This window comes from Zingiber officinale, chromosome 1B, assembly GCF_018446385.1.
Source record: "Zingiber officinale cultivar Zhangliang chromosome 1B, Zo_v1.1, whole genome shotgun sequence".
Classification (NCBI taxonomy): Eukaryota; Viridiplantae; Streptophyta; class Magnoliopsida; order Zingiberales; family Zingiberaceae; genus Zingiber; species Zingiber officinale.
The window spans coordinates 126,635,504-126,663,208 of NC_055986.1; the positions used below are offsets into that span (position 1 = coordinate 126,635,504).

General features: G+C 37.8%; 2 protein-coding genes across 3 annotated transcripts; one reads left to right on the forward strand and one right to left on the reverse strand.

Moving 5' to 3' along the window:
• Positions 1-8,493: 8,493 nt before the first annotated feature.
• Positions 8,494-9,909, reverse strand: LOC121997251. The gene is made up of 2 exons (XM_042551615.1): positions 9,572-9,909; positions 8,494-9,506 (listed from the first exon to the last, which is right to left on the reverse strand). Exons 1-2 carry the CDS (start codon positions 9,889-9,891, stop codon positions 8,852-8,854), a joined length of 975 nt encoding a protein of 324 aa, XP_042407549.1. The 5' UTR covers positions 9,892-9,909; the 3' UTR covers positions 8,494-8,851.
• A 415-nt stretch (positions 9,910-10,324) lies between these two features.
• LOC121977935 (polycomb group protein EMF2B-like) lies at positions 10,325-27,107 on the forward strand. 2 transcript variants are annotated; one of them, XM_042530338.1, is made up of 22 exons: positions 10,325-10,490; positions 12,883-13,082; positions 13,234-13,399; positions 13,542-13,597; positions 14,140-14,254; positions 14,337-14,496; positions 14,618-14,686; positions 16,377-16,513; positions 18,060-18,119; positions 18,202-18,320; positions 19,777-19,841; positions 21,394-21,446; positions 21,655-21,708; positions 21,791-21,850; positions 23,264-23,310; positions 23,410-23,612; positions 23,704-23,977; positions 24,105-24,153; positions 25,305-25,388; positions 25,541-25,620; positions 26,319-26,408; positions 26,725-27,107. In XM_042530338.1, the coding sequence occupies exons 2-22, from the start codon at positions 13,048-13,050 to the stop codon at positions 26,846-26,848; spliced, it is 2,100 nt and encodes a 699-aa protein (XP_042386272.1). In that variant the 5' UTR covers positions 10,325-10,490; positions 12,883-13,047; the 3' UTR covers positions 26,849-27,107. The 2 variants fall into 2 exon arrangements, with proteins under 2 accessions (XP_042386272.1, XP_042386280.1); XM_042530346.1 differs by lacking the exons at positions 10,325-10,490; positions 12,883-13,082 and having other exon boundaries at positions 13,345-13,399; positions 13,542-13,616.
• The last annotated feature ends 598 nt before the right edge of the window (positions 27,108-27,705 follow it).

Here is a 27,705-nt window from a genome sequence, read left to right on the forward strand (position 1 = left end):
CGACGTTAAATATCGAGACGAGCCGGTGTCTATAAACGGCCGAGCGGAAGACCGTCGAGCCCCGACGTTAAATCTCGAGACGAGTCGGCGTCTATAAACGTCCGGCGGAAGACCGTCGAGCTCCGACGTTAAATATCGAGAGAGGAGCCGACCTGCAGCCGAGCGGAAGACCGTCGAGCTCCGACGTTAAATATCGAGAGACGAGCCGGCGTCTATAAACGTCCGAGCGGAAGACCGTCGAGCTCCGACGTTAAATATCAAGAGACGTGCCGGCGTCTATAAACGTCCGAGCGGCTCGCATTGCTAAAATCTAGTGAAAACCCCTTTGAGGTAAGGCGCAAAGCAAAAGATGGTTAATTATAATTAAAAATGTGAGCACGTGAACGGGTGACGTTCGCGCGCCGAGCGGTTGCCCAATTGCATGGCGAAAGACGTTATTGAAGGCAAGCGGCTTGAGTCCACGTTAGAGCGTGAAGTCGAGCGGAGGAGTTTTAAAGAACACTTAATGTGACGAAAGAAAAAATTCTTGCCAAAACAAAAGTTGAAGGAACGGAAAAGATAATCTATTTATGCCGAGCACTGGGCAAACCAAAAAAGTTACAGCAAAAAAACAAGTTTGGCCGAACGGCAGGGGAACAAAAAAGTTGATGAAAAACACTCCTCACGCGTCAAAATCAAAGAGTGCATCAGGAATGGCGCCCATCACGGTAGCCAGATCCTCTGGGGGGATGGTCAGCTCGGCGGGAAGGTGGCCCTTGGTCTTCAAGTGATCCACAGCCGCCTTGATCGCCTATTCAAAGGTAAGGGAGATCTTGTCAGTAAATTTCTCCCCAAAGGCATCCGAGCGGACGAATGCCTTCCTCACTTCCTCAGAACGAGCCGACTCCCCCTCCTGATACTCTTTGAGCGCGGCCTAGGAGGCATCGTTGGCAGCATGGAGAGCCTTTAAGTCTTCATCAAATTTCAGCAAATCGGCCGAGCGGCTCTCCTTCTCGGTGGTCAGAAGGGCATCTAGATCCTTGATGCGTTGCTCTAGCCCTCTGATCTCCACCTTCATTCGGTTCATATCATCGATGGCCTGGCGCTTCCGAGTGGTCGCCGTCTTGATCTCCTTATCTCGTTGTTTGACCATCGCTTCAAGCCGAGCGACCTCGCTAGCCAGATCGGAAGTCCGTTTCCGTTCGGCTTCCAGTAATCTTTTGGCCTTCTCCAGAGCGGCCGTCGGTTGTCGGTTGTCCCCTGCGGCTTTAAGTTTTTTCAATTCATCTTCCAGCTCGGCCAACCGATCGCTAACGGCAATCTGCTCCACCCAGTTCTGCGAGCAAACGTGAACAAGTTAAAAACTTAATTCAAATACACGAATAAAGAAAAAGAGCATACCCTGGTGGCCTGTTGTAGGTTGCTATCGCCTAGCTGCCCGGGAGTCAACGCGGCTATTCGACGCCGAGCATCCTCCCAAGCTTTTGCAAGAGGGCCCGTCAAAGTGATCTGCTGCTCGGGGACCACTGGCCGATCAGCAGCAGCCATGTATTCCTCCGAGGGGAGGCGTAGGACGGTTTTTATTAAATTCGGGCCGCTCGGCTCGCTCTGAGAAGCATCAGCCTTACCGGATGGCCCACCGGTGGACAAGGAAGGAAGCTCGCCCAAACGCCTGATACAGCGCAGAGTTCTTGAAGGGCTGGACGGCGGCACATCATAGCTTGCCCTCGGAGAGCCATGTGGGGTCGGGGTACTCTCTAGAGAAATGGTCCCCGATAACATCGGAGCATCCGCGCCCCGCTCGGGCTGTGGCTCATCAAAGGCAGTTGATGCAGATGCCGGCTCTGGCCGTCTGCGCTTCCGAGTGAGCAGGGGAACATCATCGGCCGAACGGCCCTCCGCCTCGGCTTGGGTAGAAGGTTCTGTGCCGCCCGCTGCCTCGTCGTGAGAGGTAGTAGCTGCTAAGGCTTCAGGGGCATCCTGAGTCCCCTCACCTACTTCGCCGGTCGGATCAGCTGGATGAAGGCCCCGCTCGGCGACTTCCTTGTTTTCACCGCCTCAATCTGAGCGGCCTTCAATTTGAGCTTCTCGGTCGCCTTAGCACGCCACATAACTTCAGCTGCAGAAATAAAGATTAAATCAATTAGAACAAAAGAAAAAGGAGGGATGGGAATCGCTTACTCATGCTGTAGGGCAGATCGGCTGGGGAAGAAGACAGGCCGAATATATACATTACTCCCGGAAGGAGCAGCTTGTCAATGTGATAGCGCTGGCCCACCAACCGCTCGCCCGCATGAAGGTATGCCGCATCGCCTCTAAATTTGCCGAGCTCCGATTGCGCCGGCATCGCCGTCTGCCACTTGGTACGGAAAGTTGGTGGCTCGGGAAAACGCACATAGAAAAAGTGCTCCTTCCAATGTTTGTTGGAGCTCGGCATATTATCAAAAAGGACGAAACCTATCCTAGACTGGAAAATAAAGGTACCCCACTCGGCTTGCTTGGGATAAAAAAGTAGTGAAAATTCTTATGGTCGAGGGGGATGTTGTTCAGTTTAAAAAGGATTATCACTCCGCTCAACAGCCTAATGGAGTTGGGGACTACCTGGCCGAGCGGAATGCGAAAATAATTACAAACTTGTAAGAAGAACTTGTGGGGTGGAAAACGCAGCCCGGCCAAAAATTGGTCTCGGAAGAAAAGAACGGTGCCGGACGGCGGTTCATGTGGCCGGTCGGTGGTATCAGCTACTATGATGTGGTGGTCGGTCGGCAGATCATAGGGTCGAGTGAGGCGCAAGGCGTCCTCCTCGTCGAACCGACTTTCCATGGTCGAATACCAAAGACCAGGAGCACCGCCGGTCGGCTATGAGGTACTGGTCATGGTATAAGGCCAGGGATGGACGCGTGATGGAAGGAAGTAGAAATAAAACTAGGAAAGAGCGCGGGATGATAAAAGAAATAGCTAATAGAGAGAAGAAAGGATAGGCAGCAAGGAAAAGGAAGCCTTACGGGCAAGGGAAATGATCGGAAGAAGCTGTAAGGTCGCCGGAGAGCCGGAACGCAAGGTCGCCGAAGAAGAAAGGAGCAGCGAGAGGTCGGGAGAAGATGAGGCCGAAATGCGGCGGAAAGCGGCAGTCGGAGCTTTATAAGGGCGGCCGCTATCAATTTCAGCCGTCCGATCCAGGTCGTCGATAACGAGGTTATCATCCAGCCGTTCATTTCAAACGGCGGCTGTCCCATCGGAAGTGACGCCACCGCCATACCCTGACAAGAGAAAGGTAGCCACGTGTCAGCAAGTTACTGGTTAACGCACGTGGTTGACAAACGCCTCGACATAATTTCCAAGGCACGGGCAAGATATCGCCGGACGACCTAGCAACCCTCAGCATGTCCGAGCGGACTAAGGTATCGGTCGCCACTCGATCAGATCGGCAGTCCAGTCAGTCGGACTTCGTCTCCTTCGACTAGACTTGAGAGGAAGACAAGTGATCCGGTGGTCAAGGCAGGGGACCCCATTGCAAGAGGTCAACGCCACGTGGAGATCAAAGGGCCGGGGGGTCCACCGTAGAAGGGTGAGCCGACCGGACTTGGGAGAAAGAGACAGACCGATCGGCCGACCGATGAGCATCCAACAGTAAAAGGTGCCCTGACAGGGGTCGGGGTTCCAACACTTGGGAGAAAGAGACAGACCGATCGGCCGACCGATGAGCATCCAACAGTAAAAGGTGCCCTGACAGGGGTCGGGGTTCCGACGCTCAGTTGAAACAATATCTAAGAGCCGAGCGGAAGGCCTAAGAGAAGGTGACATACTGCTAACAGTCCTTACGTAGCACCCGCCCGGAAGTCTCCCTCAGCATATCAATGCAAGTGGCAGGCGGGACGGGATGGGCGTGCCGCCCGGCCGGCGCAGGGGAGGAGGGTCGTCCGGACGACGCTTTTCGTCCGGCCGGCTGGATGGACGTCCCGGCCGGTGATGGGTAAAGAAGGACAGGAACTTCTTCTGACAGCCGTCAAGTCCTATGGCTAGGCCATACTCCAAGTCTGATAACGAGGTATTCTGTTGTCCCATCGAAGACGTGACTGGACTATAACAATATGTTGTCCCATCGAAAACCGAAAACCGAATTAACCGAACCGAATTCTTAAATTCGATCAGTTCGGTTCGGCTAATTCGATTTTACTGAATTTTTACTCACCCCTATCCGACACTATAAAAATTTAGTCTAAAAAAATATCTAAAATTAGAGTTGACAAGTAAACATCATTAACTCTTACGAAATTTTATTACTTAGTTGAATGTCACATTTCTATATATGGAGGATGATCGTAACATTTAACCTTTGTTTGGCGTTAAAAATGGTAGGTATATATTAAATATTTTAATACCGTAATAACCATTTATTATATATATATATATATATATTTTAAATAATTTAGCTATTTAAATTTTGTTTGAGCTAGACGGAATAGATATTCATTGAGACGACGACTACGATAGAGATTATAATGGAACTTTTGAAGTGAGTTCAAAATAACATAAAAATAATAAATTCAATTCAACTAGTTCTGAAATGATCCGTCTGACTTTATACATTTTTTAATAAATTATCAGGATAAATCAGGATGTGCTCATATTGAATAATCTAGAAGTTCAGCATTTCTTAATTGCCCATCTTATTTAGAGGAAATTTTTTTACAAATGCATCATAGCTAAAGATCAAATCGTAGATGTCTTGGTGATAAGTTTGATACCCTACAATTGCACTTAAAAGTAAACAAAAAATGATAAACTTAATTATTTTTATTGACTGGCTCAGTTCTACATAATTTTTTCATAAACCATCAGGATAAATCGGAAAGTCCTCGATAGCCAAAAAGTCCAACATTCTTTGGTTGCGCTCCCCATTTGAAGAAAAAAATGAAAAAAAATCCTATAAATTTATCATAATTAGGGATCGAATAACGGATGTCTAAGTGACAATCTATATCCTACCGCTACACCATAGCTCAGGGTGCTCGAAAGTAAATAAGAAAGTTAGATAGAGGGGAGAAGAGGATCATCAGTAATAAATAATTAAATGTAATATTTAAAAATTATGAGAAAAATGAATCTAAAAAAAAGGAAAAACGTTTATTTTAAATTATTATTTTATTGATTTGAATAAAATTAAAATGAAAATAATTAAATTTATTTTGCTCATGTTCATTACTTTTACTTGGACGTAATCAAGGTCAAACAAATATTTTTTTTTTATCATTTTCGTCACTATTTTAATATAGAATTTATTTCCTTATTTTTCCCTCCATTAAATGAAAATAAAATATAAAAGTAAATGGAGTTAAAATATTTTTTTTTATTTCCACTTACTTGAAAATAAAAAAGAAAATTAATGATTTCCTCCCTTCCTAGCCGGTTTAAGTAACCGTCAATACATAGAAAGTTGAACAATGAGCCCCTTTATTAAATATTCATCTTTTTATTATTTTTTTATCTAAGATATTCAACGTTTCTAATCTAGAGTTAATCGGCCGATTCAATATAATATTTTAGTCCACATAAATTAAGAAGCGCTTATAAAAATGGACAATATTCTTAGGGCGTATTTAGTTAGGGATTATTATTGATAACCTTGGTAAGTAATCAAGGATAATTTTGTTTGGTTTAAGTAATTAGTGATTCCGGTAATACAACATCCTTGCCATGTCAGCAATCAGGGAATATAACCCGGAATAAAAAAACCTTGGAAACCTTATGTTTTTAACGATTCCGAGGTTAACAATAATTTTCTTCCAAAATTATCCTCAACCAGCAACGATGGCAAGCAAGCAGCGATGGCGAGCATTGTGAGCAGGTGGGCACTGCGAGTAGGCGAGCACTGTGGAGTAAACACGGCTGAGGCTGGCCATCGTCAGGACGGAGCAACGATGACGGCTCACAGAGGAGAGAGCAACAGTCATAAGCTCAAGATTTTCCTCTGAATAGTTTGTGAAGGAGGGAGCAGCGGCCCAAGACACACAGTGCCGATGGTTCACGGAGGAGGTGCCAGCAGTTTGCGGAGGAAGGAGACGGAGACAGCGTCGACGGTTCGTGGAAGAGGTGGCACGCCGACGGAGGGAGCAACGGCCCAAGGTGCACGGTGCCGACGACTTGCGGAAGAGGCAACGGTGGCCCAAGGCGAACGATACTGATGGTTAGCGGAGGTGGCATCGGTGGTTCACGGAGGAGGGAGACGGTGCCACTGGTTCGCTTCGCAGAGGAGGCGGCACACCGACGACGGGAGCAGTAGCCCAAGGTGCATGGTGCCGATGGTTCGCAGAGGAGGGAGGAACAATCCAAGGAAGACGATGCCGACGGTTCGTGGAGGGCGCGCTAGCGATTCACAGAGGAGGCGACACGCCCGCCATTTGCGCAGAGGAGGCATTAGCGATGGGAGAGAAGCACAATAAAATGAGAAAGATATAATTTTTTTTAATAAATATCTAAATTTATTTTAATTATATATATATAAACTTTTTAAAAAATTTATAAAACAATTATATTTATTTATTACATACATTATCAATTTATTAATTAATAATATTATTAATTTAATTTTTAAAAAGTAATTAAATATCAAATTCAATAAAGGGTAATATAATAAATATTAAATTAGATTATAATATTAACTAGATTGAACCAAACAAGATTAAGATTATGTTTTATTCCCCATAACTTTGATTATGTGATTACTAAATAATCATATAACCAAAGTTATATACGATGACTTAAATCAAACACACCCTTAGAGTTATCATTCAACTGAGGACAAATTAATAATGTGTGCCTCAATTAAGATTCAACTCTTAAGAGTTGTCTAATTAACCGTTTAAAAAACCTAACCACTATATCATTATCCGAAACAAATATTCCCCTATTAAATATCTTATATGTATGTTATTTTCTAATTATTTCTGTCATTATTTATATTTATGTTCTTTAATTTATTAATCACCCATAATACATGCTATTTAAATGAAACCTTCCAACTTCTATAACTAAACTGAAAAAACAAAAACAAGCATGTAAAATCAATGTCAATTTAGTTCAGAAACTACAATAAATTTTCATATAATAGGCCCAAGAAAATTATAATATAATATTACTATTAACATATATATGTGGAATGGGAAACAATAAGATATATCAATTAGATTGACATTTTAAAAATGTATATTCTAAACTTGCTCAGAAAAATACTACTCAAACTATAGCATTGTAGAGTGCTTAAAGAACAGAGGAACATTTCTACTGACCACATACAAGTGGGACTGAAACAGCTGATAAAGCAAAATAATTATTACAAAAGCAAAAAAGTTATATGAAGAATCAATTTCAGACTTTGTAGAGTGTTTAAAAAACTTATGAACAATGGTTATTTCTAGATTGTAGAGACATGAATTTACCTGCCAAAACACAAATGGCATAGATGAGAAAAAGTGAATGTATGCATCAAATGGGTTACGAGCACTATTGTTTGTGCAAGGATGAACTTCCTTCTTGTCTAAATTTAAATAATTCAATTTAAACATGCAAATATTCCACAAGCCGACCTCATAATTAAGACAAAATTACCAAGCAATTAATTAGAAAACGAAGCATAATGAAAATAACAGGAATTTGTATTCTTCGAAGCATGGCATATGCCACATTAAAAGATTAGAACAGACAAGTCACTGATGTGCCAGTTATAAAAGTATTGCAGAAAAATGTAGTAACTAATATGATCTTATACTGCTTGGCAGTCCCTGCAAAGATGTGTTCAACTTTGCTTTATGCCCCAACTTTAGGAACACCCGATACCAATTTTCTTCATCAGATTTAATGAGAATGAATACGGGTTGCGTTACAAATATGGACGCATATGCCTATTTTGATAGCAGATGTGGCTTGAAAGTGTGCCCAAGAGGGGTGACAAGTCAGAAACTTGAATCACATCCTCTCAAATTGATATACTACTACTGAAATTTACATCATTGGATAAATCAAACTTGAAGAAGCACAAAACTAATGTAGTGAAAAATCACATGTTATCATTCAGTAGTACCATCAAAGGAATTGTCTCAGGTGCAGTAGATAAGAGAGATAGTCAGCATAAAATACTCATTTATAAAAAAGCAGATCCACAAGTGAATTTACACATTCTAATAAGGGTGACAAACAAATTAAACAAATGATATGAAATGCCAACTTGTTACTTAATGCACTATATAATGTGTTAACTATGTGATGTTCAAACACTTGTGAATGGATAAATTCAGTGAGATATTAAACATATCCTATTTTATTTGCCAAAAAAATATCAGCGAAAACATTAAGAGGCTAATATATGAGACATATCCTATTTTATGTGCCAAGAACAACTCCAAGTAAAACTTCAAGAATTATACATATAAGCACATGAAACGCAAGGCAAAATAGCGTGAGCATTTTACTAAAGAGGATCGACCAATCCATTAACCAAAAAGATTGAATGATTACTACAATCACAAAATCCCATTAAACAGTTTGGTAAAAATATTTGATAAGCACACACAGAAAAAAAAAAACAAAAACAAAAACAAAAAAACAAGATGATCAATAGCTACCTCGAGGCAGTCACAAAACTGTTCGAGAAGAAGTAAAATCTTGAACAGTTTACGAAATTCAATGGAATTGGAAATATGAAAAGGAAGATTCGAATGACCTCGCCAAAGTTCAGCAATCGTAAAGCTTATCTGCACGCCCTTCATTTTCCACAACCATGTTTTCCTATGTTCAACAAGCTCCAGATCTGTAGAGACGCCATTCTGCTTGTTCTACAATGAAAAACCCCTAGACTCCGGCAATCTCGTTTGCTCTAGGCTCTGAGTTTTTGGAATTCATACCATATCTCATAATGACTGAACAGCAAGCTGTCGTGCGTATGCTTCTCGACGTATTCCAAACCTAAATTTGTGAGCCTCTTCGTGCACTCTTCGCCGCCTAATCGAGAACAGAATTTGATATTGTGAGAAATAAAGATCCGACCTTTCTCAGGTTTTAGCTTGGTAGATAATCTCTCAAGCCCAACCCACACCAGAGTGTCAGGGATGTGAAGGAACACTGCGCTTGCATAAATAAGATCATAGAAAACGTCAGATCCGAATCTATCGAACACCATGTCATCTCCCCGGACAATCAGAGGCCGCTTGTGGAGGAGACCCTGAGAAGGGAGCTCGTACCGGAGCGCGGCCATGAGTGAGAGTTCATCGCGCTCGAGGCAGTGGAATCGCGCTACCTCGAGGTAACGGATGAAATGGAGGCCGACGCGGAGCGTGCCGCACCCGATCTCAAGGACATCATCGGATGGCTTGAGCTCAACAGTCGAGGCTAGAAACTCAAAGACGTCGCGGCCGCCGGCCCAAGGTTCCCCGTAATTGCTGTGGTGCTCCTCCACCAAGAGCTCTCCGGGACAAGGGAGGGCGGTGTGATTGCTACCCTCATCGCCCTCATAGTGGGAGATACCTTTGAACCTGCACAACGTGAATCTAGATCAAATTTTTATTCTGGTCATCCCCAAAAGACTTGCAGAACCAACCGGCCGAGGTCCTCGAGCTGCTGGGCGCGGGTGCGAGGATTGATGCCCTTGCGGAGGGAATGCCAGGTAGAGGTCGAGGAGGAAGGCTCTTGAATAGAGTTACGGGCGAGCTGTGATTTGAGCCAGGCGATGTCGTCGGAGGAAGGGGAGACAGGATCGGAAGATCTGGTGGTGCCGGCGGCGGAGGGAGGGCAGGATAGGGAGGCGGAGGGTGGAGGGGAAAGGGAAGGAAGGAGGAGAAAGAGGAGTAGGGCAGCGGCGGCGGTGAGGAGGAGGACGGAGGCGGGAACTGAAATGCGTCTGGATGGGTAAATTGCCATGGATCGAGTCGACGGGGACTCCACAAAAGTTACGTCGTTTCGAGGTGGACTTGAAATGCAAGGGTGGGCCCGGGCTGACTCTAAGTCAGATCCAATCCGATAAGTCAGATCGTTTGGAGCATCAGGATGGTTCGGCCCATGGGCCGAGCTAATCACAACCCACATACTAAGTTTATCAGAAAATTTTGAAATATAGAAAATAGTTTTTAAAAAAATAGAAAAAATATAAAAAAAATTATTTTTCTATATATATATATATATATATATATAAAATTTATTTTAAAATTAAAATTGGCGGGCTGTGGCCGGGTAACTATACTAGTTAAAAATGCTGATTTAACTTTTTTTTTTTTTAAAAAAAAACATTTTCAGTATTTTATAAAAATTATTATCGGCTATTTAGTTACAAGCGACGCTAAAATCAAGCATTTGTGTAATCTAATTAGATTCGACCAAACACCCAGTCGGACGTCACCGGCTCAGCCCATCTGTAATCCCTAATTCGTTCTCCTACCCCTTCTCCCCTCACTGATCGCTCCCAAGAATCGCTCACGACGGCCGTCGACCGGCTACGGCGGACGGTAGGCGGAGCTTCCATGGTATTTGCTTTCTTCGCTTCTCCTTCCTTGCTCTTCCTTCTCTCCACTCTTCTTCAGATTTCCTTTTATGCTCGTTCTCCCAAATGAAAATGTGAAAAAACTCGAAACTTTTATTGTCGTTCTATTAAAAAAATATGAACCTTTCTGTCCTCCTCTTCGTTCTCTTGGCTGAATTGCACCATCTTTAATTTCTTTAATCCTCAAGCCCCTTCTTTCCCGTGCGTATTGTTTTTGCCGTAGCTGTTTCGTGCTCTTTGAAAGTCCTTGTTGGTCATCTAAGTTTATGCTGTGCTTTCAATCCCAGCTCCAAATAACATAGGTGAAAGCAAAATGAGTTGAAGTCTACCTATATAAGAATGGAATAACAGTGATTTCAGTTCAGTTAGATTATGTACTTGTACTCATACACCTAAATGAAAACTGAAAAAGTGATTTTGTTGCATTATGCTTGACTGTCTTGTGGAATAGATTAAATAAATTACTAGGAGATCCGGTTCCAAGGTTTAAATGATAGTTTGGTGCAAGGGCATTAGTTTTTTACTGGAATGGTATAGTTTAGGTATTGTGCCATGTTAGCACTTGACACACTTTAATATGTATTAAAGCGTGCTGAGATGACTTCTGACTCATTTAGTTCATTTAATCTCCTTAACTCTAGCTTTCAAGCTTTTGATTATTAAAATATAATTATTCTACATTGTTAGCTTATAATTTAGAATTAATATTAACTATACTATTCATAATTGTACCTCTTGTTAATGACCAAAATCCTTTAGTAATGAGTCTGATTAATGTTTGATGATATATGTTAGTAATTAATAAGTTAAATAATAAGTTTAATAAACCTCTTAAGTTAATGTATATCAATTAAATCTGTAGGTTCAATTGTATAACTTTTTTAAGTTTAATAAATTTTATCTTATTAATCAATAACTTAATAAGTTATTAACTAAATTATTTCTGAAATTTATAAGCAATTAATCAATAAGTTTATAACAATTAGTAGTAATATAACTTAAAATTAATTAAATCATTATGCTTTATAACCTAACTTTAATTTGGAAAGTACCATAATAATGTACATTAATTAAATTAACAACTTATAGGTTAATTAAATTACTTAATTAGTTTGTTATATATCCTACCCTCCCACCCACTCCAACCCCCTAGGTGAACACTCCTGCCCCTCTGTGCAGCTGTTCTACATGGATCACCTTCACTTGATTAGGTGAAATGTGTGTTTCTTTGCTCTTTTCCGACTCTAGCTGCCACTTCCTCCCATTCTCATTTGAGTGTGTTTTCTCTTCTTCTCCTTATCTTGTTTAATACCCTATTTTGTTTTCTGGTTGTTGGATTCTTTGCATCTTGGCCAATGCTGGACGAGACATGCACTTGATTAGGTGAAATGTGTGTTTCTTTGCTCTTTTCCGACTCTAGCTGCCACTTCCTCCCATTCTCATTTGAGTGTTTTTTCTCTTCTTCTCCTTATCTTGTTTAATACCCTATTTTGTTTGGTTGTTGGATTCTTTGCATCTTGGCCAATGCTGGACGAGACATGACAAATCTCCATTGATTTTAGGCGATAATGTGTTGGCATTGGTGGCAGACCACAAAAATCCTATGTTGGTACAGTAGTTATTCAGGTCAACAATGTGGAAAGATATTTTTTGCTCATGGCAACCAAAAATAGTGTGATCTTTAAAAGTGTGCTTGTCGAAAGATATCTAATGTCTTACTTCAAGATGTTTGAAAGGTGTAAGCAAATGAAAGATGGATTGTTGAATCTATAATATATTTATGGTATGCAACAAAATTTTCTTCTGCTTATGAAAATTTAGGATGTGCCATAGGTTGTGAAAAACGAATTTATGCAAAAAAAATGCACATATAGAGGACTTAATATGGAGGAGGAGCAACATAAAGAGTATTTATGTCCATGGTTAATAGACAAAGCAATCCTAATGTTTTGGTATTTGGAGTTAGCCAAAATTACTAGGGAACAAACATAAAGGTCTTGAACATATAAGCGGAGAATCTCTTCCCTGTGCTTCACATGAAATTCTCCTGTCATATTTATCATTTTTTTTCTTCTTGTCTCATTTTGTGGAAGTCACATTTCATAAGTTTTCCCACATCTAAGTACTTGATGCTGCTTGTATAATAGAGATTTTGATGTTCTTGATACCTGGCAGCAGAATGCAGATAATTTGATGTTGACCAAACTTTGAGGTCAATCTTTTCATCATTACATAATGTATGAATCGTGAGTGCATAACTATTATTCAATGGATTATTCTTTTATTGTGTTTTACAGAGGAAAAAAATCTTTGGGCATATTGTTGCATTAATTTATACGAGTATAAAAATTCTTTTTATTGCTTGTTCATTTCAGGAGGGAAGCTGCATATAGCATCATGTACAGATAAAACTTCTTAAATCCTGGATAGCCTATTTATTGTGTACGGATGAATGCTGCTCACAGTGGGTTGTCACTGCACTTATTCTGTGAGATTGTTGAAGGCAGTGAAAACTTGTAGTTGGTCTCTTATCTTTTGAAATGCCAGGCTTACCTTTGGCCGTTCGAGATACCACGTAAGCCTAACTCTAAAAAAATCATATTGATAATAACTTCGATAGATTCTTGCCCACCTATAATCTTGAATTTTAATTTTTATGCTCCATGTATGTTACCTATTCTAAATTAAGAACAAGAGAAACCTTTCCATGCCAATCACTTTTGTAGGAATCATGGTTGCAGTTGTAGCCAATCAAGGACTAACCAAATTTGCCGTCAGCAATCTCGTGTTCGTTTGACTGCAGAAGAGCAAATTGCAGCGGAAGAAAGTCTTTCTGTATACTGTAAACCAGTTGAACTTTACAATATACTTCAACGTAGGGCGATACAAAATGTAAGTGCATGTACATTGTTTTGTTTTTATTAAGTTGGACTTTGTGGATAAATTCTTTAGTGTAGATGTATATTCTAAACTAGTTTACCTGTTATTATGAAAAAAATTTCAAATACTAACAGTTTTTTTTCATTGTATTCAGCCTTCATTTCTGCACAGATCTTTGCTGTACAAAATACAGGCAAAGCACAAAAGGAGGTTCTTACTCTCTGATATAGTAATTTCTCTTTTAGGTGTAGCCATGTGTTTTTGTAATCATTCATTTGGCAAAAAGGCGAAGCGCTCGCCCCCTTTTTTGTAATCATTCATACTACTGCTGGATGTGGTTTCCTTCCAATCTTCTATAGACTAGTTGTTCCTTTGATGTTTGAACTAAAAAAATAATCTTGTTGCTCTTGTCTTAATTGCTTCTATAACAAATGAAAATCCAATTTTGCCACACTGTTTGATTGAACATTCCATTTCCATCCTGATTTAAAACGCAAACTTCATTTCCTATGAATATAGATTATTGGGCTTCTGTGACTGAAAATTAAATTTCTTGTCTTTTTTTTTGAAACTTTTTCTCTTTTCCATTGGCATCACACATCTGAACTTCTCTAGGAATGGACAATTATAATAGTAAACTTTTAATATTCAGTTTCTTTATTGTATTTGAGATTTGATATGGTGCTTAAGTGGTTGAAACATATTTTAATTCTCTTCTTAACATATACCGACTCAGATTTCTTATCATGTAGAATTCAAATAACAATTTCTCTGATTGGAAGTCTGAATGCTGAGATAGAGCCACAATGTGTGTTTCCACTCTATGTACTATTTGCTAGGCCTATTGCTGATACTTTAGTTGCAGAGGTATATGAGTTTCTTACTCTGTTGTGAGCTTGTGTTTTTTATTCATTAAATGCTAAACTCTTCCTGCTATCATGGTCAACAGCACTGTGCAATGTACCGACTTGGTCATCCTCGTGTGCTAACTAATTTTGCTGAGTTTGGGAACACAGACAAAGCTGAAGCTAGCTTTCTGATTCCAGAGATTAAGAAGCTGACAACTGATGCAAGAGTTACCAATCTTGATATTATCATTATCAGCAAGGGTTAATGTTGCTTATTTCATGCATATGTGCATTTATCCTTTTGTCTTCTTTGTTATTTGACCGATATACATTCAATCTATCAATATTTGAGCTGCTTCGAATGATGTGTCTTATCTTTCAGGGGAATCAAATGGTGGTTCTGGTGAATATCTTTCATCGAGAGAACATGAAGAATGGCCCTCTTTTCTCAGTAAGTCATTCTTAATTGTGGGATTGTATGATTCTTGCTTTTTCAAGAATAATGCGTGGGCATTGTTCTCATGCGGATTAGTTGTGTTGACTTAATGATTCAACATGCTTATTGAGTTGATTGATGTTTGAACAAGTAATTTTAGATGCCCAATAACAAATTTACTTGTGTAACAATGCTACTCAGAACCCTCATTCTACAATATAGTTCCAAAATAATCAGTGATGAAAGTTTAGGTTGATTCCTTGTGAACTCAGCATCTGGCAGGAGTTTTCATCAGACAATACAATAGAGTGTAATGATGTTATTAATCTCTATAACTGAAAAAACAGTGTCGCAGGCTGATGATACTGTATGTAAATGAATAGATAATTTGATTACTTAAAGTTTTTTGATATATCCAGTTTGTCTGGTCGTTTAAAAACTAAATTGAAGGATTCAAGGGGTGTTAGTGTTTTATAGTCTATCATAATTACTTTCTGAGACTTTGTTAGATTCTCTTTTCTATTGCTTTCTGAAACATGAGGCAACTAATCATATTAAGTTCTTCTTACCTTGCATTCTTCATTATCAAAATTTGACTTTGTCCATGCTATTAAAATTTGACTCTTCATAGAATATTTACCTATCATTTCTTAAATTCAAAGCACTTTGGACTATCGAATTGATCTTATGAATTTTTCCTTAGGCTTGTTGGCATTTTAATATCATTCTATTTTGGAAGCATTGGTAACTTACCAACATGATTTACTACTCTTCCATATTAGAAATTGATTTTGATTCCTTTTGTATGTTGGAACTAACTTGTAATCAGCCAATTCCAAGCATTATCACTTAAATAGTAGCAAAAGCTATCAAAGAATCATCTGCTAATCTTCTCTTTTTCTTTCAAGAGATACAAATGGAATATACAAATTCGAAGATGGAGCTAAGCAGGCTTAGCTCCATAGGGAGGAGCATCTCTCTACTTTATGAATACACTGAATCATCCTGATGCCTGTGATCGGGAGCCTAATGTTTGCATATGAGATACTTAACCTTGGAGGAAAATTTTTGCCTAAGCATACTTGCTTAGTTCTCCAAGTTAGTTAAGGACAATTTCAACGTGATTAAACTCGTATCATTCCTGTGGATGAAGTACCAAAGATAGGATCCGTTTCAATCAGTACTAAAGAAACTGTGTCAGACCAGGTGGTACAGTGACATTTACAGTATCGGGTGGTGGTTGGAATGATATGTTTTGGTTGTGCTGACTGTCATCAATTGACACTTGAAATTATGTTGCAAATGACTCTTTAAAGGGATAATGCAGCATCTTTAATCTCTTCTTTATCAAGATTGAGATCACTTTGTATTAAAATTTAATCTAAACTGATGAAAGTTCTCTTAGTAAAAGGAAAGTTGAAATGAGAAAAAGAAAACTATCCTGAGAAAGAATCTGCTACACTCTTCTTTCAATGTAAATACCAAATTTTCAGGATCTGGTAGAGAGCTGCATGTTCCTCTTAAATCCTCTATTCCTCTTTTCTATGTTACTTTTTGAAGTTGGACTTCTTCAAAAGTGGGTAAACACTGGACAAAGTGTGATATTGATTGCATAGATATCAATTCCTGTTATTGTTTTCTATGTGCAAGATATCTTTATTTTGAACATAAAGCAATTAAATGTTGTTTCCTGTTCTGCTTTCAGAATGTGAAGGAAAGTGTCTCTGGGGGAAAATAGCAGTTAATTCACTTTGTTCATCAATGGAGAAATGTGTGACTTTGAGCTTAGGGCATCGAATGGATATGCTTTCAGCTGTTACTATGAAACCAAGCATTCTGCAGGTATGCAAAACATGATACAGTTCTTGAAAGTTTGTTAGGTGAATTAGGTAATGTGCTTGTATGATTAAGGTAGTGATTGAAATAATAGAAAACTTTCAAAACATCAATCATTTTAAGACTTACAGAATATTGTACAATTTTCTTGAAGGGATTTTAATAAGCATTTCTTATATTAAAAATTAATCCCAATTATACATCTGTTTTCGTAATTATTTTTTCTGTAAAATTTTTTCTTAGTCATAATATTAATATTTGTGTTTGGCATTTAGTTTATTTAACATAAAAAATCATTAGCTTGAGCTTGTAATGGACCACATATGCACCTCACACTAGGCACAGTAATATTCTGATGACTCATGCCATTCTGAGCATAAATCACCTTATTGGTTTCTTCCAGAGATTAAAATATTACGTTGTTTCAGTCGGCAACTGTCGTATTGTTCTATTGACTGATCAAAATCAACACCGACTTGAAATGACGAAGATGTCAAGAGGCACAACTACTTGTTCTAGCTTCTAGCTGTTTTGACTAGTGTTTCAGTCTTTTTTTTTCCTTGTTGAGATGAGGCATTAGACTTAATTCTTCTCCTAGTTGTTTCTTTCTTTGAGATGAGACACAGTAGGTCAGTAGTGACATGTCAACAACATGCCAATTTTCTTCTCTGAGATGGGATACAACAAAGACAGGTTGATAACATGCCAATTTTCTCCTTTGAGATGGGACACAAAAACAACAGGTTGATAACATATGATTCTTCTCCTCAACATCTTCCTCTTTGGGAAACAATAAGGGTGAGTGCAAAAAAGGTAAGTCTCCCTTCTTCTTCTACTAATCAACACCAGTTGTGCATCAATGGAAGGCTTTTTTTTACATGCCAAGTCCAAGAATAACCAGTCCACCTCTAGGGAGGGCAATGGAAAAGGGGTGGGATGAAATAGTAAAATCTCATGAATTTGTTTGTTTGTTTTTTTTAAAATTCATACATGATTACTGCAAGAGACAGGTACTATTTCATGCTCTTCTAAGACTCACTTGTTCCTCTCCCTTTCTTGATAAGTTCAAGTCATCTTTTTACCTACTCTCTCTTCTTTTAAGTTTGTCAATTTTCATTCCTATTATATGAATTCATTTTGAAAAAACACATGACATTTTCCAGTGCTCAGACAAGATGTGTGAAAACCAAGTTATTTTATTGGATGTTATATATTTTTTTTTCAGTTGAAATGACTATATACCTTTCATTGTGTAGACAATGTAGTTTATTCTTAGGTCAGCATAGCTGGTTCTTTTGACCATGGTTGAGATCTCAACTGATCACATAATAAGAATGCATTGCAACATGAGGCTACAATTTTTGCCAATCTATTCTATGCCATAAGCACAGTATTGTTACCCTGTTAAGTCATATCTGACCACATTCATTGATTTTCCTTTTATGGTAGTATTGCTTCAGTTAAAAGAAGTAAGCTCTTTGCAACTAGTAAAATTTTGCTATCATGTTCCTTTCTGTATTAGTTATGTTACTGACATCTTTGCTATCGGCAGCCAAAATACTTGGAAAGCCATGGCAGCATATTTTTTCAAACTCAAAATATGGATTCAGCAGTAAGTTCATGTTCTTATATTATTGCTTGTTGAGTTTGAAGACTAAAGCTGTTACATTGATAACTTCTTTCCTTCGTTTAAGAGTACTTGCCAAGTCCAAGTTAGCATATCTGCTCAAGAGGTGGGAGCAAGTGAGATTTCTCCTTATGATCTTTACTCGTACGATGATATTCCAACATCATCTTTACCTCACATTATCAGGTTGTTATGGGTTGTTGTACCACAACTAGTAATAATCAGTATCCTATTTCTTACATAACACTAAAGAATCCTCATGCTGTGTTTAGTGTGTTGCAACACTTCCAATTTTGTTCTGCTAATTGCCAGTTTTAATTTTCTTAATGTTATTGTTTGCCCATCGATACATAAATTTCTGGAATGTCTGTTTATTATAGTTGAATTTATGGGAAAGATCTGTATCAGATTAATTTCATGTGCTAATTATTTTTTTGTTGATAATATTTATAGTTTCTCTCTAGCTGTTATTATGTTAGTTCCCCTGCTTGGATCAACAAAAACTTCTGCTTGAAGGTGCAATGTCAATAATGACCAATGAATCCTGAATTTTAGGCCTTATATATCGTCTTGTAATCATTGTTATGCATGGCCTTTCCCTACTAGGTTATTGAATGGCCTTTCGTTTAGGGGAAAAAACATATCTTACAAGAATGTATTGAAGCAGTTCACTGATTTCTGTTACATTTCCTCTTTTTTTTTTCGCTTTCCAATTTTTTTCATAATATTTTTCATATTTTCTGAGAAGATCAAGCATCTACTGTGTAAAAAAATAAAATTATTACATGAGAATGTCAAAGTGTTGATATATTTTTAAAAAATTTCTATTCACTTTCCATTTTTTTTTTCTGGAAAATGAGAACCATAAATAGAAAATGGAAAATTTCACCAACCATACAAATGTCACATTATTTGGTTCAGTATCTAGCCATCTGCTTGGGCCTTAACTTGCCTTTGGTAATTGCTTGCCTTTCTTCATGGTCTAAGCAAGTCTTACTTCATATTAACGTGGACATCTTTTTTGAGCTGAAATCCTTTATCATTCATTGAATAACTGTGAAAAAAGCTTTAAAGGTAGTGCAATTTATGTACAATAAATTCCTCTTTCTTATTGCTGAACTTTTATTTTTAACAAAGACCACCCAATTAAGTTTTTTGACAAAACCGACCTTTTAGACACACACCAAATTAGATCCCAATTCATATAAATGTTGGTTTGGCTCAGCTTTGACACAATCACACTGACTCCAACTTGAGTCTGACTCAAACCCAATTTAAGATCAACTGGGTCCACATGTAACCGCAAATAATCTAATCCTAAATAGAATAAATTTAGTGTCATTAACAACCATCAAACTGTGGTTCCTCCCACTCATTGTTATCTTCAGAATTTTTCACTACCAAACTTTTAAGGTTATCACAGTAATACTCACCAGGATCCTTGTCATTTGCTTCTTCTGTTCTATTTTCTAATTCTCTTATCTTACTTTTTCACAATAATGAACAGTTTGGCTTTTATTATATAGTTCATAGTCTCGGCAATCATTATATCTCATGTCTGTCAGTTCATAGGAACTTTTCGAGTTGTCTGCTAATCTTCCTTTCCTAATTAGTCTATTTTTTTGTTTCTTTCGCTTTGTAGATTGAGAAAAGGAAATGTTCTTTTTAACTACAGATACTACAACAACTTGCTGCAAAAGACTGAAGGTGAGTTTCTCTTATTCAACTATTTTCTAATATTCCACAAGTCTAGTTCTAAATAGTAAACATATTTGTTTCTGTTTCTCTACTGCTTATTGTAACGGGAAGAATCACCTTGGATGAATTCCTAATCCATTTTAGTTGATATTCATATGCAATTAGCTTGTTATCTAAAATGTCGTCTACCTAAGTGTAATCCTATTTTATGTGTTAGCTTTACTATCATGACAACTTTATTACTCTTATTAATAATATCAGTTCTTTGTCTTAGACTCTTAGTACAAAGTTCTAACCTTGTGAATTTAAGCACTATGTTGGAAAATGTCCCTCTGGCTATTAAATTGACTTAATTTTGCAACCATACTGATAGCCATCTGAGTCGAGCATCATAAAATCTTACATTTTTCTTTTTCTAATTTGCGAGATCCCTAATCATTTTGGTTAGTGCACAATTTAACACATCAGCTCTTTTTTTTTATTTTGGACTGCCATAGGTTAAATAAGCTTATTGAAATTCAGTTGTAAATGTATTGATAGATATGCCGTTATACAAGCTAATGTAATGTGTATTTGCTGGAAGTAATATTGATATAAAACAAAATTCTGTTATATTTTTGCAAGAATCCCCTGTTTATCTTACTATGCTCTTCCGCTTTCTCTCAGCATTCCTCTTGTCTTCTCTCTTCTCCTCCACTTTCCATCATCTTACTTGATTGCTTTGGTATACTTTTCCTTCCTCAGGCCTCTTCTCTCCCTAATTATTGTCACCTTCTTTCCAGTTCCCTGACTTCTTGTTCTTTCTTTCCTCCGTACCCTCTTCTCCCTCTTCTCTTTGTAACCACTGACATTTACCCTTCATTTCTTATAAAGCTTGACATTTACCCATGAGTAGGGTTGAGCACAGTTCTGTTTTCAGTTTGTAAATTTTCAAACCAAAACTAGACCAAACAAAACTACTAAGATTTCTGAACTGAACTGAAACTTTTATTTTGGTTTAGTTTAGACCAACTAATAAGTAAATATATCTTATACTACTTCATATAGAAATTGGACAATTTAATATATATATATATATATATATATATATATATATATCACCCATATATATATACATATGTATGTGTATATATATGGACTATGGAGTTATTCCTAAATACATATAATGTGATTGTGAGGCTACTGAGTAAAGAAGGGTGAAAAAGATTGATTTAGGAATACATGACTATGTTTTTTTGGTTTTTGAATAGTAGTTATGATGTAAATTAATGGTATACTGGGCTATGCCTGGTACTTTCACTATGCTAGCTTGGTCAATGGAATCATAGATACTAACCAATGCATACAATCCTTCGTATTCAAAATTTGGCCTGATGGAGGGCCTGTAAGATGTTTGAAGTTTTGGTTTCTTTGCATCTTGTCTCATGTTTGTGACAGACTAGCCCTGAAAATTGTGTTTCTAGCTCTTGTGTATTTTTGCTAACTTACAAATCTGACAATTTTTCATAGTTGCATCATTTTCTGTTTATTTCAAGTTTTTGACCTTTACTCTAAATAACAGTTACAGAAGACTTCTCTTGTCCTTTTTGTTTAGTGAAGTGTGCGAGCTTTAAGGTAATGTACATGCTGCTTCTGCATTGTTTTTACTACTTTTGTAGCAAAGGTGATTACGCTCACCCCAGGCACCCTTCACGACCCGTCTCCAAGTTCCGTGAAGGGGGATAAATTACGGAGTCAGCTTATAGCCGACCACCAAATTAGTTAGGGGGTGGGAGGTGTTGTTTATACTACTTGGTTTCATATGTGGTGGTGTTTTCTGCAGGGTCTCAGATACCACTTGAACTCTTCCCATGACCTATTCAATTTTGAATTTTGGGTTCGTAAGCTTTTGGAATTCTTTTTTGCATATATGGGTTGTGTCTAGCATAACATGTATTGTTTGGCTGATCTTTCCTCAGGTAACTGAAGAGTATCAAGCTGTAAATGTTTCTGTGAGAACTGATGTATGGAGCTTTGAGGTTAGATTCCATTATCCAAACCTTTTCTTGAAGTTCTGTGATTATACTTTTCTATTAAAATCATTGGTGCTGATTAGCCTGCTTATTATGAAAATGCTAAGTAGGACTTACTGTGATAAAAATTTATCTTCTGATAAAACTTGCTGCATCGTATAATTGTAGGTAAGTATGGAAATGAACAGGCAGAAAGGTCTTTAGACCTATTCTGACTCATCAGACATTGAGTTATTCGTGGTAGAGAAGGCTGGCTTAAATATAATAAAGCTACTTTACTAGTTCAAAGATGACTGGTCTGATAGAATAAATCAATTCAGGATCTAAGTTACAATTTTTTATTTATTTCTACTAGGTATTAAATATGATTTTATTTGCATTTGCACTTCTAGTACACCTAGTACTCTTAATCAGACCAGGTTATTGTAAAGCATATCAAATGACCCCTATTTTTTTTTCTTCTCTCTTGTGGGATTGTATCAACCAAGATCCACGTATCTTTTTGCTGTGTCACCTAGCACATTCTATCAAGGGCCTTGCTTACACCTAAATCACCTTATCCTATATTCTAGAAAATGCTACACTGAGTGTGGATAGCGTGATGGACCTAAGTTAAAAAGAAAAAGGAAAATTGGATTTGTGGTTTTACAAAAAGTGCACACTTGACTAAATGTTGGCAAGTGAAAAAGTGCGCCATATCCAGCCGAACCTTTAGATCAAATTCCAAATTCCTGTAGGCTCTGCAGATACCTTGCATATCGCTGCCTCCTACCTCTCTTTCTTCCTGTGAGAATTTGGCCTTCTTCCTTCTATTTTTGCTATGCTCAACTTTTCCTGAGATAACCTAGATCAGCTCCTCTTTGAACAGTCACGGTCCATCCCTTCATGAATTCTCTATTTCCCCTGCTGCCATTCCTCCTTGCTGAAGAAGCCGCACCAAGAATCTGCCCTGTGAAGATCTTTTCCTCTTGTTGCCGGCACAAACCCTCTGGTGAGCTGATAGGGGGCTTCTTTTCCCCAGTCCAAGACCTTGGAACCCATCATTCTTGAAAGATGCAGATGCCATTTTTGATTAATAATGCGAGCATCAAAATCTGGACAACAAGTGTATGCCACACAGAGTGCTGAACATTTGATTAAACACTTGTGAGCAATTCTGAAAAATCTTTGACGTTTTGGCATCTTTTGTTGACAGACGCTGAAAAAAATCCCAACTTGTGTAAACTAGGAAATAGATAAATTGGCCTTGTGAAGAATGGAAAACTCAATAGGAAGTAGAAAGTTAGGGAACTCCAAATGTTGTATATTGCATGGATTTAGTACCTGGTATTCTCTCTTCCCAAGTATACTACTGAGTTTTCTTATCCAAAATCAGAATATCTGTATCTATTATGTTTTCTAATCTATGTGATGTGTCAGGTTGCATCAGATGGAAATGATCCAAGACTGCAAACTTTTTTCTACCGGTAGTCCTGTTTATGTTACTTCAGTTCTTGTTTGGCTTTGCACTATTTTTTTGTACATTAACTGGATTCCTTGAACTGAAAGTGAAAATTGAATGGCAGCTCAAACTTCAAGAAACGTAGAAGATCCAAGAATAATGTTCAGACAGCAAGCCATGTACATCCACATGTTTTGGAATCAGGTTCACCTGAAGGATCATTGGCAGGTTCTCGCAAAGAATATTGTAACAAAGATAATGCCACATGCTACTCTCAAAGGCCTTATGCATCTACAATAGATGGTTCACTCACAAATGGGTATAATGGTATGTCGAGTTCAGATTTTATTATCATATTTGAATAGTAGACAAGAAATGGAATTGTTTATGCTACTATCATTTGATACCTCTTGTAAAGATGAAGGAAAGGGTTGTAAATCATTCCTACACGGGGCTCACTTGCTCCCTATGAGGCATAAACCTGAGATCAGTTCACAACATTGTCATGCCGAAGAGTACACACGACATGTATTATCTAGCCCGGACACTTTTGGCATATGTGCATCCACAAATCAAGCTTCCACCAGTAATGAATTTACCCAGCAAGCATCTGCAACCAATTTAGCTTCACAAAATATGCTGCAGTTTGCAAAGACACGGAAGATATCTGATGAGCGTGCTGATCCAAGAAAGTTAGTTTCCATCTCATTCTAACCTGCACTGATAGAAAAGTGATATTTTCTGAGGGATGCAAAATTTTATGTAGTGTGTGCCATATCAGTTTCTATAATATGCTTACTAATCTTTATCATCTAACAGTCGCGCACTTCTACAAAAGAGGCAGTTCTTTCATTCCCACAGAGCTCAGGTGAATCACGATATCTCTCACTCTTTTCCTTTCAATTGTTATATGCATGTGTGTTTTCAGGATATTACTCAGCTACATTACTCATACTATATATGAGATGTGAGTATAGATCTGGATGTCAGACACATCAAGATTACCAAGCAGAAACATGAGGCAAGGGATGTAAGTAGTTAATACTAGATACCTTATCCAAGGTCATGCCATGTCAGTATGGGTAGTGAGCAAAAATTGGAATTCAAACCAAACCCAGAAAACCCAACCGAACCGACCTAAAAGTTTTAACTATTTTTTTTCCAGGTTTCAGGGTGTAAGACATTCCTTAGGATTTAGATCTGTTTTTGAGTTTCTATATAAAACATCAAACAATCCAATTCAGACCAGTTGTGTAATTAGTTAGTATATAATACATCAAAATATGTAATTATATTCCATCTAGTTATTATTCAAAATAGACCTTTGAAAGAAACACCAATCACTCTTGTTTAATTGTTTCCAGTTTTTGTTTGTTCTATAATCATTTTCTCTCTTTTGAGATGCCAATGGATGTTTACTACTAGTGAAATGAATATTGATTCTATTTTACCTGTATTATTAAATGAGTAAATCTTTCCATGATTTTGCAACCATAAAACTTAAGAAATTTAAAAGATACAAAAAAAAGCCTAAATACAGTAACCAAAAGTGGAAATCCAACCAGACCCAATTCAAAAATTCTGTTCTGGATATATGTTATAACTGGGTTTGGGGTTTACCGAAACTTTTTAGCATCAGAGCTCCTCAGATTCCCCATTGGGAGTGGAGGCCATAAGATTTTAACAAAGAAATGTTGAGCTTCTTGATCTACGTGGTTCAACACATGAGAAAGGATCTGAAGTTTAGCCTGCTTGATTAGTTTTTTTGATGGGACTCCTTGGGAAGTGAACATGTACACTGCCTCTTGACTATGATTTGGAATTGAAAAATGAGATTGCAGAACATTGTTGCATATCTTCAGAACAGTGTACATGCTTCTCAGAGCAGAGATAATTGGCATATACATTGATGTGCGTCTTAAATATTGCTGTTTAGCCTTTTCTCTATAATTTTCATTTCCTTCAATTACTTGATCAGTTTAATTGTAAAGTTGAGTTGTAATTGTTATTACATTGAAGCCAATGGCGCTGGAGCAAGTATTTTCAGATCGGGACAGTGAAGATGAAGTTGATGATGACATTGCAGATTTCGAAGACAGAAGGGTATTATTATATTGTCCCAACTGAATAACTATCTTTCCTTATGAATAATTTGTGACAATAAACAAGAAACTGAATTATTGTTTATTATTTTCTTGTCCATTTAGTTATTGCACTTAAAATTTTTAACATTTCCATGATGCTACATGATTCAGATGCTTGATGATTTTGTGGATGTGACAAGGAATGAAAAACAAATAATGCATTTGTGGAATTCTTTTGTAAGGAAGCAACGGTAATTCTTTTTTCCTTAAGCCAAATAATGCCTTTTGCAGAGATGCCTTCCCTTTTTTTTTAAACTCAAAAGGACATTTGTTTCACTAATTATTTGCTTGTCTAATTGACTGAATATTCTCATCATGGAAAAGCCATTTCTCACCCTTCAAGGATATATATAATTGAATGGGTTTTTCCTTGGAATTCTATGAATATTTGTTAAGTATGATGATTACCATATCTAAACTTTTGGGTTCCAAATCCATTGTGCATTAGCTGAAAAATAAATCTGAACTTTAGGATACAGTATGATTTGGGATCATGGCAATGAGGGAATATGAGGGTTTTGAGCTCATTCAGATGAGAATTAATACAAGGAAACAATGGCACAGAAGTGGGAGAGTTAACATCTGTCTTTGGCACTTTTCTCACATTGAATATGGAGTCATGTCTCCAGTTACTAGACGTGATCTGCTAGGGAGGAACCCATGATGGTACTTTGTTGGAGATTGGGAGGAACAGAGTCACAACATTAATTGTTGGGAACTCTGATCTTTGCCTGCCAACTAGACATTGGCGGCTGCCACAAGCCTTGTTCCATAGAAATTTTAAACCTATTAATTTTTTCCTCGTTAAAATCTGTTCATGTGAGAAGAAATTTGATTGTTTAATTGTGCAGACTCAACTAAGCTGCCTATTATTTGTTTGCCCTTGCAGTGTTCTTGCTGATGGTCACGTTCCATGGGCATGCGAGGCATTCTCCCAGCTCCATGGGCAAGCTCTTGTGCAGTCGCCTGCTTTAATGCGGTATTCTCTAAATTGATAATGCTGAATATTAATCCACATGGTTATGCTGGTTCACTCCTTTTCATTGCATGCAACAAAAATTCGCTTAACTCAAGATACATTGTTATTTTTTCCCGAGATCTCATTTTTAAGCCATTTCTATTGTCAATATATTGAATGACGACTTCTGGGTTGCATTTTGCAAGTTAGTTGATAACCATTTCTAATGAAAGGGTTTCTTACCCGTTGCTTCTTTTGCAGTTCCAGTATCTTTGTAAATTTTCAAAAATCCAAGCGATGATGATATATCTTACAATGTTTCATTTTCCGCTTGCAGGTGTTGGAAGTTATTTATGATCAAACTCTGGAATCAGAGCCTTTTAGATGCTCGAACCATGAACAATTGTAACCTAATACTCGAGCGATTTCAAAATGAGACCTCAGGCCCCAAGCAAAGCTGATTCATATAAACCCTCTTTTGTTAGAGTGGGTGGCTGGTAAAACAACCAGAGCAACTTGGGGCGAACAAACCACATCCTGACCGTTGCACCCCCACCATTTTTTGGGGGGTTTCCTCGTGTTGATTTTATTTTGGGGTAATTATTTGGGGTATTGTCTTCAACTGTAGATTGTTTGTTGGGAAGTATTGTCAAGTTTGTCCACATATTCAGAGGCGGTCTCTTTCGATTATGAAAGCTTCAATGACTTTTATTTTCTGAATCTTTTAGCAATTATAGTTCACGATTGCTGCCGTTCAAAGCCTGGAGCTTTGGTTGAGTTATGCTTACCATGATAGTACTTTTTTGGTTTTCATCTTTTGCCTCTGTTTTTCTAGAATAGAAAATGTTCATCTAACTATGAGCATACCTAAAGCATACAATTGCAAATCTTTATGTGAATAAATATTGATTATTGAATCAACAATTAAAATTCAAGAAATTGCTTCAAAAGCCGATATGAATCAAAGAACACATTCCAGCTTTTAAGTAAAAGGAGGAAGATAACAACAATAATCAAGTTTTAGTGGGTATCCCACTAAGTCAGCAGCTTTAAGTAAAAGGATGATGGAAAAAAAATAATTGTTTTAAGTAAAAGGTTGGACATAAACAAACTCTTTCATTTCTATTGTCTCCATTGCATCTAATATTCAGTCCTTTCTTGATGAAGTGCCTAACAATGTAAAACTCTCCGATAAAAGTAAATTTGGGGTTCCAAGTAGACATCTAATTTGCACCGCTGTTCATGTAAAAGTGTAAGAGATGAAACCATTTTATTGGGTGCAAATCCCTCGGTTCACACTTTGTAAAATACTGAAAAA